General features: G+C 40.1%; 2 protein-coding genes across 6 annotated transcripts in view; one reads left to right on the forward strand and one right to left on the reverse strand.

The window, feature by feature from the left end:
- The window catches only part of LOC149074936 (protein NATD1), a 34,255-nt gene extending 33,182 nt beyond the window's left edge, over positions 1-1,073 (forward strand). For 3 of the 5 annotated variants that reach the window (XR_016194311.1, XR_016194312.1, XR_016194313.1), the window contains exon 6: positions 889-1,065. The gene's annotated coding sequence lies outside the window, so the exon portion shown is untranslated. Of the gene's footprint in view, positions 1-888 lie in introns of all 5 variants that reach the window. The other 2 variants (XR_016194310.1, XM_089245886.1) reach the window with 1 other exon arrangement.
- LOC149074937 (uncharacterized) overlaps positions 1-12,836 on the reverse strand; it is a 58,181-nt gene that overhangs the window by 6,056 nt on the left and 39,289 nt on the right. Inside the window, exons 2-4 of the mRNA XM_089245884.1 lie at positions 4,569-8,253; positions 3,133-3,340; positions 319-470 (exon numbers count right to left, since the gene is read on the reverse strand). Coding sequence (XP_089102010.1) covers positions 319-470; positions 3,133-3,340; positions 4,569-8,178 — 3,970 coding nt within the window. The 5' untranslated portion in view covers positions 8,179-8,253. The remainder of the gene's footprint in view (positions 1-318; positions 471-3,132; positions 3,341-4,568; positions 8,254-12,836) is intronic.

A 12,836-nucleotide genomic window follows, 5' to 3' on the forward strand; every position in this document is an offset into this window, starting at 1 on the left:
ATGTCTAAACTAAAGTCTAAGCTGCTGCTTGGGTGCACATACATTTGATTTACAGAGGTAGAGTCCAGGCATTGTCACTGGATTATTATTCACTCTGATATAGATTTCAATCTTGTTTTTTGAGTGCCAGAGCTCAAATGCTTCATTCATGGATATGCAATGACACACTCTGACAATAAATGTTTATTTTAAGCCCCCACCCTCTACCAGTGTTTCAAATTTTGTTACTTATTTCTGCAACAGCCTTTACATTAAAGTATCAAAGTTTCGGCCTTTACATCAAAGATTTGCGCACTAACATAATTATTAATTGCTTACCTGCATGAAATGCCATATGCCTGTTGAGATCAGATAACGAGTTAAAACTCCTTTGGCAGTAGCTGCAGGGAAACATGCATTTTCCTTCTGATGACTGAAGTGCGTTCATATCTGTGGTTAGTGCACCTACTGCATCACTAACTAATGCAAAGCTGTTGAAATTTCACAAAAAATAAGGCTTTAGATAAAAAATGAAAAGATTGACAAAGACTATGCAGCATCAACATTGTATACAAATAAATGAATTCTGAAAAGAAAAAAAACAATAAAAAGAACATGTATAGTCAAATAGTCTTGCTATTTTTGGGATATCGGGAGATTTCTTCAATATATATGACACCATCCTGTGTATGGCGAATGTCTATAAATCCTATATCAAAACCAGTGATAAAAATTAAGTGACCTGTGAAAAATTTATATGCTGCACAAAAAACACACGATTTTTGGCGTTGAAATCGGCAAAGTTAAGGAAAATTGTCCATCACTGGTGCTATGTATGTATGTTCTTTGATTTTATAAGTGTTGTCTTTCATTATTGCCTTCTAATTTTGATTTACTTTCTTTTGTTAGGTGTCTATATTCGTAGGTGATGAAAATATATTTGTATATATTCACCAAAAGCAATATTGTAATTGGATAATTTATACTACAAATAAAAGAAAGCGTAGCTATATACACATATAATATCAGTCAATTAGTTTTGTAGTAAGTGTGTAAATAGATGCTTCAAATAAATTATTTCATGAATGCGCCACAAAATTACATTTCTTGTATTTACGTGAATTTCCTTTTTTTTTGTAAATACATATATTTATTTTAAAATTAATTTTGATTCAATTTAGCATTCACTGTAGATATTGTGTTAGAAAAGACTTTGAAAACATATGTAAGATTTATTCTGTATGTATTGCCATCTACGTACATTCAAATTGAGTGTTGTCACACAAAAAGGGGAATGTCAAATGTGTAAATGTTGAAGGAAACATACTCATCCATTTTTACATCAAAAGATTGGAAAATAAGTAAAAACAGAACTACAGGATTATTAAACATTTTTAATTAAAAAAAAAAATAATTGTGAAAAAAAAGGGTAGGCTGTGTGTGTCCACTGCCGCAAGTTCACAACATGAATATGGTAATTAGTAAAGCATTAGCAACATTAAAATTTTTAAAAATCCCTACAAGTTGCTCTATGCTCTTAAACCAATGGTTCCCAACCTTTTTTTCCCTTCCTCGCACCCCCAGAGCAATGTGACTTACCTTCCCACACCCCCTTGGATAATATGTTTCTTATCTGTTAAAAAATTCAGGGTTTTTTCTGTAATTGATTATACTAATTATCCAATAATTAGTTTATATTAATTATTTTACTTATTGTTTCATGTATTTTCGGCTATATGGATAATATTTAATTTTGGCTTCATTTTTTTGAAAATTATTCAAAAACAAAATTAAAAAAACATTTTTTAACATTTTTTTTGAGATTTGGAAAAAAAGATCCACACATTGAATAGTTCTTCACTTATTGATTCTAGCCTCAACAACTATAAATAATGTTTCTTTGACACTTGACTGAATTTTTGAACATTTTTCCTGAGTCGTGTGTGTTCACAGCAGTATCAAATCTATGCACATCATGCTAATAACAGGAGGTACCAATGTAAACAAACCACGAAACATTTTAGGTAAATAATGGTATTTTTTCTTAACTGAAATGGAAACCAAGAAAACACGTTATCGGAAAAAAAAAAACGTACAACACAAAATTTGTATGACACATTTCTGCAAGAAGTCAGAAGATGAGATGTCAAAATATTGGTATGATTCATATTTTTTAGGAATTGAAAAATTCAATTATTATAATTTTAATTTTCCTAAATAATCAGTCAACATGTTGTAATTTTTTTTCCATCTTGCATCCCCAACAATGCTCTCGCGCACCCCTGGTTGGGAACATTAAAAACAAAACATCTTAAACTGTTTCTGATGTTTCAAAAACAATTTATTAATTATATCCTGTATTATTTTGAGAAAAATCACAAATTTTGCTAGACCTTAATTATTATTATTATTTTCAAATGCTCCTTATGGGAGGTTTTATTTTACTGCCTTTTCTCATGGAACTTGCCAAGATGAATCCAACAACCCCTTGCATAGCAGGTGATAGTAAGCTCATGTATATCTCAAGCTATACCAATTTTCAATGTGGGACAACAGTTTTCATACTTCATGTTTTACTATTGTTATCCAATGATGTCATACTGAGATCAAACCCCTGTCACTAGAAACTTTCGATCTTCATCTTTCCAATGAATATTTAGCATTGTCTTCGCATGTGTTATGTGGAAGTTATTTGGATTTAGTCTTACCAATTTATGAGATGTATTCATGTCAAAAAATATATAAATTTCTATATCCTATTATTATATGATATAAGTTTGAAATGTGTCTGATGTGTATGAATAGAACCTTAATTAACTAAGGTACACAATCAGATCAGTGTCAACTGTTTATCTATACCATTCAGTGATGCAGTGTAACACGATAGAATCAGTCAAACTGGTGATTTGAAACTGTGGTACTGGTTACAGGCACACAATCACATTTGATATCACAATCTGATACCACATTTTTTTACTTCCTTAAGCGGCATCAATTTGTGATTTATAACATCAGGGTTTTTGAAGAAATCAAAGACTAAGTTGTGCATCTCAATATACTCTACAATTAATGTATCTTCCATGATCACAGTAAGTTTAGCTGATCGATTCACTGATGAATACAGTTTTCAAATACTCAATTTATGAGTTTTACCTCTGGGTGGATGGTGACAGTGTGGCACTCGAAATGGACATAGAATCCCCATTTAGATCCGGTTCACTTTTTATTTCCTGAGGTATTTTTGAAGACTCCCTAGTGCTCGTCATATCCAGAGGCTCATTCAGCTGAGGTTCTGCTGTTGCACCACCCGAGGCGAAATAATTCAGTTGCTGCAGTACGAATTCATTTGGCACACTTTCACCTGTTAAGAGGAAATCGAAATATAAGGATGTAGCAATAAAAATAAAATAATCACATGATCAAAAGCAGAATAATTCTAACTGAATTGCGAAAGTAGAATAAAATCACCATAATTGTTTAATCTTATGTGAATGAATTATTTTTCACTTGAGATTTTTGAGCATTCAGAGATATTGGCCAGATAGTTCATAGAAATAGTGCTACGTTCAAAAATTTCAGAGATTCTTGTATTACGAAAGAATGAATACAGATAGAGCCTGTTCCTTTGGTATTTCTTTCAAAGTAAACTACCCTAGGCAAGCATTCATTTTTGCTATTGTTAATACAAAGATGTAAATGGGGATTGCAAACCTTTTTTGTCACATCCTTCATCCAGTGCCTTTGTTACTGCACTTCTTTTGAACCTCAGAATTGTTGCCCCTTAAGTAATTTCTTATCAATCAAGGAAAAAGTCAAATGGGGCAAGATCGAGGTAATAAGCTGGTTAAAGAAGTATCGGAATGTGATGACAGGTAATCTGACACCAAGAAGGGACATGTGAGCTAGCGCATTGTCGTGATGGAGCACCCACAAATTGGCCTTCCAAACATTTTGTCGCTTGTGACACACTAAATCATGCAGACATTTAAGGACTCGCGGGTTCCTCCTGATGACGGAATGTCTGTCAAAACATCACATTCCGATGTACTTCTACAACCAGATTACTCCTCTGATCTTGCCCCACCTGAATTTTCCTTTTTAATAAAGATACAGTCAAATCCCGTTATAACGAACTCAAAGAGACTGGAGAAATCACTTTGTTATAACGAAATTTCGTTACAAAGCAATTTCAGGTTGTTTGCATTGTTCCTATGTAAACTTATTTGAGGGATTAGAAAAGTGTTCGTTAAAGCGAGATTTTCGCTATAACGGTATTCGTTATAACAGGATTCGACTGTATAAAAAATTTGCTTAAGGGGCAACGATTCTCAGGTTCCGAAGAAGTGCAGCGGTGAAGGCACTGGTAGATGTGGCAAAAAAGGCTTGCAATCCACATTTACATCTTTGTATGAACAATGGCAAAAATACATAATTGCACAGGGTTATAAGGTTAATAGTTACTTTAAAGGAAACACCAAATGTGAACAGGTTCTATCTTTATTCATTCTTCTGTGATAAATTAAGTCTCAGAACTTTTTGAACATTGTAGTATGAAGGATGGTGTGTGTTTGTATCATGGTTTATATTACCTAAAGCAGCTTGGTGTTGTAAAAAAGCAGTGTGTGCTTCCACATTCAGCTTTGGCATACTGTTTAGGATCTTCTGTGTGATTGCGTACAAGCTCTCTTCTGCTATTGGATTCAGAAAATTGCATGTCGAAGTATTGGTGGTCAATTTGAATGGTCTGCCTTTCCTTCTGTTCCCGAGTAGGGATCTCTTTGGATCTTGGAGCACTACCGGCTGCTTGCTTGTTTCAGTTTTTTCTTGGGAGTTTGTGTTTTTAATGAGATTGTTCAAGGCAGAAGACCCGTTCAGAGTTGGCAGATCTTTCACCTCCGGAACCTGTAAGTAGTTCAATGCAGATGATGTGGAAGAAGGGCTGTTTCCACTTCGAGCATTTAGAGCAGGATCATGATCTTCCTTGTGATTTGTTTCTGTACATTTTTGTTCTTTACATTCGTTGTCCTGCTGCTGTTGTCTGGTGTCTGATTTTTTGCATGTGAGGTTCTCTGGGACGTCTTGCTCTTCATTCTTATCACTGTTCGGTGGACGACCTGCCTGTGACCTAGCACTGCTTGCCGGTGACTCTGCTTTATTCTGGCCCATTGAATTAAGAATCTTGACGGCAGTCTTTTTCAGGAAAGACACCAATCTCTGAGAACTGTTCTTGACTCTGGTCGGGTGTCTTCTGTATGGCAAAGGTTCCATCTTGGCTGTATCGGCGTGGAATCGTAGAATGTGATGGCGTAAGTTGCGTAGCTCGCTGAATCCCCTGCCGCAGGTCTTGCAAAAGCAGGCCTTGACACCACTGTGTATTCTCTCATGTCTCTGCAAGGAGAAAATTCGATCGAAAGTCTTAGGGCAAACTTTGCACTGAAATGAGCAGTTCTGGGGTGATGCGGCTCCCGTATCTGCATTGTCTTTTGTGGAATCGGGAGAGGAACGGGTAGATGAATTCGGCTGCACTGATTGATTGGCAGTAGATGCCGTCGTAGGTAACTGAACTGGTTGCGTTTGAGACTGTTGTTGCTGCGGGGTAGGTAAGGTTGGCGTTACAATCGACGATGACACTGTGGACGACGATAATGTGTCTGCAGCCGTGGCGCTGCTGGTCGTCGTCGTGGTGGTTGTTGGCGGCGGCTGCGTCAGGGAATTCGGTCCGGTTTCGCCACCGGCGACTGGTACTTGCGACGGGGGCTGCAACGCAGCTGCTGCAAAAAACGGGTAGAAACCCGGTTGGACTAGAGGCGGTATTTGCTGGGGCATCGGGAAGAACGGGTAAGACAACAGACCAGTGGTGGGCATAACAGCAGCTTGATCGTTTGTGGTGGGCAGTACAGGTATCGGGAAAGGATTGACGTAATAACTAGGCAGGAACTGCGAGCTCGGCAGGTATTTCCTCTCGGCTCTGTGGCATTCTAGATGAGTGTCCAATTCGGCCTGCCATTTGAACGACGCGCCACATTTCTCGCATTCCTTACCGGTATTGTCGTTGTGTGAAGCCAGGTGGACGCTTATAGCACGCAAGCCGGAAAAGGCTTTCCCGCACTGACTGCACTTGTAGAGCACGTACTTCTGCTGTGTCGCAGGGTGCACGGCCTCCATCTTCGTGACCAGCACATTCTCTGAAGTGACCGTCAGGCTTTCCCAAGACACCGGTTTACTGTTCTCTAGCCCTTCCTCGAGTTGGGAATTGCTAGGTAGGAATATGTGGGGTGGTACGAGATAAGGGTTTTCTATGGGTTTATTGTTTTCATCGACGAACATGTTGCTGCCGGTGCACACGGGGATTTGCGAAGCCAGATTCGACGTGTACTGATGGAGCTGGTTGAACAGGGACTCTTTCGAAGTGAGTATGTTCCTGAGGGTGCTGCTGTTGTTGTTGAGATCTGTGCTCTGAGCAATGTGCGCCGCGTTGATGGCATCCAGGATCGGATCTTGTTTCTCCGTTTTTATGGTGGGGTGAGAGGAAGATTCCTGAGGGACGATCACCGATTTCCTCTTGTGGTCGTCGACTTGTTTGTGGTGCTGATGACGAGCTAGGTTCAACTGATTGAATCTCAGGGCTTCGGCGTGCAAGAGATCATCGTGGAATGTGGAGCTGAACACCGGAATGTGCGATTGAACCTTCTCTGCCTGCAGATCGGGTTCGTTTTGCGCCGACTCGAAACTGTTCACCTCTTTCGAGCTGTTTTTGTGTTTGTATTTTGACATCGAAGTCGTCGTTTCGGTTGCCGCCGCGTTTGTCGTCGTTTGTGGGAGCTTCGATTTTTGCAGTCGAACGTGTGGCGGCAACCACCTTCTTTTCTTGAGTCGCGATTCGAGTGCAGGGCTGAGGTAGACTTTCTCGTCGTGCATCGAACGCAAGTGGTACCTGAGAGTGTATATAGATCTGAACTGCCTCGTGCAGTGCGTGCACTTGTGTGTTTTGATGTGTAGCACTGGTACTTTCGGTTCCGGAAGCGGTAGAACTTCCGTGAGGTCTACGGTTTGGTTCTGTGCATCAATGTGCTGCTGCTGTTGTTGCTGTGGCGGCTGCGGTTCTTCGGCGTTTGTGCCGTCGTTCCTGTCTGCACCGTTGCAGACCGTGCTTAGAGTATATATCGTATTCGTTTTTGAGGTTTTGATAGTGTATACTGGTTCAGTAGTGGATGATGTGACGTCAGCGGAGGATGTACTAGCAATCATGCTTTCAAAAGTGCAATCTTTAGCGGTTTCTTCGAAATCATTACTTTCTTGAACGTTAACTGCTTTGGCCACGGTGGGTGTCATGATTGGTGCTTGGTCTTCCGTGTCCTGGGTCGTATCGACTTCGGATTTCGGTGGAGAACTGAATATTCCCGAAAAATCCGTCTTAACATCAAGTGGTACCGGATTATCTTCTCCTTCGAGGATCTCCGTGTCTTCATCTTGCATATCCGGTGGCGACGGTTGCTTGACACTACTGTTGTTGCATTCTGTATCCGATTGTTGTGTCGGTACTACCGCGATTTGGCTTTCCAGAACAGGAGGAGGTAAATCGTATTCCATTGTGTAGCTCTTCGACGGACGGTTCCTCATCTTCTTGAGCTCCAGCACCTGCAGGCGATGGTTCGACAGGCCTTCCTTTATGCCGTGCGTGAGGTACTGGTGCGTGAGCTGGCTCCGCTTGCACTTGAACTTTTTCTCGCACCCGATGCATGGGAAGGGCCGTTCGCCCGTGTGCACCCTCATGTGTCGCAGCAGATCGGACGGCGTCCTGCCGTGTTTACCGCAGACCGAGCATTTTCTGTTTTTCTCCTTCTTGAGAGCGTAAAATGGGATCTGGACGAGGAAGGACGGTGCGGAGATATGCTCTGGATAGGATTCTTCGGGAGTCACCTTGGATCTCGTCCTCGCTCCGGGCCCATCGCAGAAAGTTTCGCCCTCTTCCTCCTCGTCGCCATTGCGAGGAGTCGTCATCGCGGTCGTCGCCGCCGCCACATCATCGCTTCCACCGCTTTTAGGAGAATTCGCTTCGTCCCTCGTTATATCTGGTATCTCCAGATTATTAGTATTGAACGTGCTTTGCACGTCGGACACTTCGGTCAGCACCGGCAATTCCGGCTCTTTCGTCGCCGCCGCCTCGTTCGAGTCCTTCTCTGAGACCGCCGTGTCCATGATTTATCGTCGAATGGAATCGGATCTAGATTCGCATTTCTTCTTCCTTCTCCTCCTGAGCATCGCCTTTCACATCTGCAATTAGGACAGTGACGAAAAAAGTTCAGTTCAATTCATTTTTTATACATCTTTAAAATTAAAACTTCATTTTGAAAGCACTATAAACCATGTTTCCCCGAATATAGGGCCTTACATTACCGGGAAAACAAGTCCTAGCGGGATTTTTCAGGATGCTCTACCCGGCGACTAAAATACGCCTTAATTCAGATGTTCAGCCAAATAAATGTATTGAACTTTAAAAAATATTCACGAGTTCGATATAAATAACACATCATGTAATTTTTAAATTTAGATATTATTTAAATAGAGTACTTGTGAACACTGGGGTGTGTGGTCCTTAGCTATAGTTAATTTTCCGAACGTTAAAATTTTGCTGCTCCCACCCTTTAATTCTGTTCTAATCAACTAATAAAAGCGATATGTGCAAAATTTTAGCTCAATCCGAAAACTGCTAGGCGACCATCAAACGTTGAAGCTTAAAAAGCACTGTTGATTACTTATACGCAATGAGAAATTCCGTTCAAAAAGCAGTATACTCTTCCCTATCTCGATCGTTTTTTCTCTTAGAGAAATTTATGAGGGCACATCCAGGAACCCCAGCAATTGTTTGAAAACATTCTAAATCCAATTTTCTATAAACATTTGTCCCAATTCGAAAAATACCTGAAATAACATGAAAAATTTCAAAAATATTAGGTTTTTTAATAACGCACGCAACTTCTATAAGAGAAACACGTTTTTTTCACAGCAATAATTTTTGCACGATCAAAACAATATGAACGAATGAACATTGAACATTATTTTGAACATTTTTCCTAAAACAGGATTTAGCAGCAGTTAAGTATTTTTTACGGCAATGATCTGTAAAACAAATCATTGCGGGAGACAGTTTCGTTTTTTTAAAAATTGATTCAGAATGTTTGTATATAAACAATTGCTAGGGTTGCCTGGATGTGTCCTCATCAATTTCTCCAAAAAGAGAAAAAATGGTCAAGACAGGGAAGAGTATATCGCTTTTCAACGGACGTATATGGAATTGACATGTAGTTTACTATGTTGCAACTTCAACGTCGCTTAGTCCGATTGAGCTAAAATTTTGCACAGATCTTTTTTTTCTTTTGATTGAAACAAGATGGGGGGGAGCGGGAGCTAAACTTTTAAAAAGGAAAAATATGGGCCACCCTCGTGGTCGCCTTTGGGCAAAAGGGAAATGAATGCTTATCTTCGTACTGTTGATATTGCAATAAACAGGGATCATTTTTGTGCATGGAAATCAATGAATGACAACATCGAAAAAAAAGGTACAGAAATCGGCGTGAAAACTTCGCGAATCCAAGCAAGTCAGAATTTAAACAAGCTAGTCAGCAAGAAGCAGCGCCTTGTACGAAAGTTTCAAGGATAAAATCACTGACAGTAGTGTTGCCAGTACACTACAAGTAGGCTACTCCCAAAAAAGTGCCCATTTAAAAAGATCCCTATTTTTGGACACAAGATTCCGGAACCAAGGCTCAACAGAAAATAGCAAGAAATTCTGTTCGAAATACTTGGACATTTATAACATTTCTGTATTCAGGGGAGCCAAGTCTGAGTTGAAGGGGCAAAAAAACACATTGTCGACAGAAAAAAACGTGGTCGGGGGCGCAAAAAATAGGTCCCGCACGGGTAGTTATTTTTTCTCGAGCCACAGCTTACTGTATTTGAATGTATTTAAATTTATATTAATCAGTAAAAATACACAGGGTGATTACTTAATTCCTCTTGCCCCGTTTTACAGGTGAACCGTTGATCTTGGAGGCATACTCTCAATGAGAAAAATTAAGCAAATAACTTGTAGAACTCAGATACGTCCTTCATGTTGCAAAGGGCGTTTTGTTATTAAAATAAAATAAAAATTAACGTTTTATACGGACGCCCTGTCCTCAAAACCCAACTAGAAAGTTATTGCCCTGTCTCTCCTGAGGTTGATTGTTAAAACCACTAATCAATTTCGTTGCTTTTGTCGAAAGCAGTCCTACATTGCTTGTTATTTAATAAAATTTCCGGACACATCCATCCTTCGGGAACACTTCGATATCTCTCTGAGAGATGTGAAGTGGGGTGTATCCAGTCCGTCAACGTTCAATGTCTCTCCTGAGGCCAATAAAAATTTCACGTTTCTAAGTGCAATGTTCACTGAGATATTTGAATTGAAAATCGGAAAAAAAGTTGGGAAAGAACAGCATAAGCTAACGGACAACGCTTCTTTCCCTCGTTTAAACTGTTCTTTCCAACCTTTTCTTTTGTTGGCCTGTGGTTTTTTTTCCCTCCTCCTCAGGAGAGACAAGGCAACAACTTCTCTGATTGGGTTTTTGTGGGCAGGGTGTCTGTATAAAAAGTTAATTTTTATATTTTAATAATAGCCCCTTACAATATGAATGGCATATCTGAGTATTATACGTAATTTGGATAATTTTTCTAATTAGAAGTGTGCCAACGGTTCGCCAGTAAAATGCGACAAAGAGAATCAAATAATCACCCTCCTGTAGGTTACTATAAATGAAAAAAAAGAAAGTGGCATGTGTCCCATAGAAAAAGCCCTAATGTGTCTTTTAGAGCGAGAATTAAGCTGATTCTATTTTCGGGAAACACGGTGTACTCACACATTTTATATACATTGTAGGTTGTCATAATGACGTGTAAAATATGTTAACACTTTTATATTAAGCATGTATCTAAGTGTCGTAAATCCTCAGTTGCCAATTACGTAGTTCAATATATTTTCAAGTGGAGAGACGATTGTCGAGTGATCTAGGTATATTACGCTAGAGCAGGGGTTCTCAACCGGGACTCCGCGTCAGCTCGAGAAAAATACAAAAAAAAACCAGTAAATTCGGAAAAAATAATTATAGGTATTTTTGAATAATAATAATAAATCAGTAACTTTGATGAATGAATGAAAAATAGGCCTACACGGGGCTCCTCCATAGAAATTATTTACCAGAAAGGGCTCCGCGAGTCAAAAAAGGTTGAGAACCGCTGCGCTAGAGATCCATGCAATATGATTGAAAAAAATGCGCATATTGTGGATATATACACCTCACGTATGGTTTGATTTTCAATATGCTCGCAAAGACTGAACGTAAAGCACCAAGAACAACTCAATGGCATGAAGCAGTTCAAGCTATTCCGCTTCAAAGGACAGGGATTTGGCAGAAAATTCCAGAAAAATCCCTGGTCAGAGTCTACTCGATCTCGTCAACTCGCGGAGAAACCGATCCATCAATAAGTCCTCCTCTGCGATCCCCTCTTCCCTACAAACCACATTGCCTCCATTCAATCCCGATCCCCCCATCAACGCCAAGAACATCCTAAGAACTCGCAGCAGGCCCAAAACTGTATCATAACGTACCTAGCCTGCAGATTAGTAAATGGAATTGCTACCTATAACTGAATTATATGAAATCACCCCACCCCCTCCAAAAGGGCTATAGTCTGAAACTACTTTTCAAGCTTGGAGTTGCGAACTTGATCCGGTCTCCCATTTGTCTCTCCGCAGAGAAAGAAGGTGGGCCTTCAACACGATATTTAAATGACATGAAAAATTCAGGCATTTGCTATTTTCAATTCAATATATGGAAGACAAATGGCAACACTTAGCACGAAACGAACATAACTCTGACAACATAAATATGTTACTGCCACGCATATACACACGTTATTGTGTGTACCAGTTCGTTAGAAATTCCCCTGAGGAATGTATACGAGGAGATGTACAGTTAGCAGTAGTAGTCCAAAGTAGTATTCTCTATGCATAACGGACACTCCCCGTTAGGGGACACTTTTGAAGTCAATGGGGTCGAAGGGCCTCAATGTATTTCGCAATATATTAACGGACACTCCACGTTAGCGGACAAAAATATCGGTCCCATGCTGTCCTTAATCGAGAGTTTCCACTGTAGTTGTTTACTATAGAGGCAGGGCCGTCTTATGATCATAATGGGCCCGCGAGCCAAGTGATTTTTCTGAAGCCCTACCTGGCAAATTCTCGAAAATTTCAATCAGTTCTTAGGTTTGTGAGCCCCCCCCCCCCCCCCCCAGAGGTTCGCGGACAGTATCCGGGTGGGCCTATGACTTAAGACAGCACTGTATAGTGGTGCCCATATGGGAGGGATGACTTCGTGGGAGTAGATGACGTTGGGTGACCTTACGTCCCATATTACGGGACAACTTCTATCTCTTTCCCTCATTATTTTTTGATTCTTGGGGAGAGGCGATCGCGTCCGTGGATCTGCGCCTGAGTTCAATCCTTCTTCCGTTCGTGCCGCTGCTAAAAAAAAAAACAACCGCGCTTTGACTGATGAGCTCAAACGCTGTCAAATTCCAAGAAGCGATAACGCCTGGATCACTAGTTACCAACGCAAAAACCAAAATGTAACCTTGTATTAGTCGATTATATTTTCCAAAAACCTGGAAACAGGACCATAATTAATCATTTAGTGCTCATGCCTGAGTGTGTTGAACTAAACTTATGCAAAAAAAAAGAAAAAGTTGCCTAGACGTGTCGATGTCGTGCTTTTGAACGGAGGCTTTTTGTGTTTTATTCGAATATTTTGCCTAAA

Source organism: Pholcus phalangioides, unplaced genomic scaffold (genome assembly GCF_987345545.1).
Source record: "Pholcus phalangioides strain wild (caught in Gottingen) unplaced genomic scaffold, Ppha-v1.0 ptg000016l_1, whole genome shotgun sequence".
Lineage (NCBI taxonomy): Eukaryota > Metazoa > Arthropoda > Arachnida > Araneae > Pholcidae > Pholcus > Pholcus phalangioides.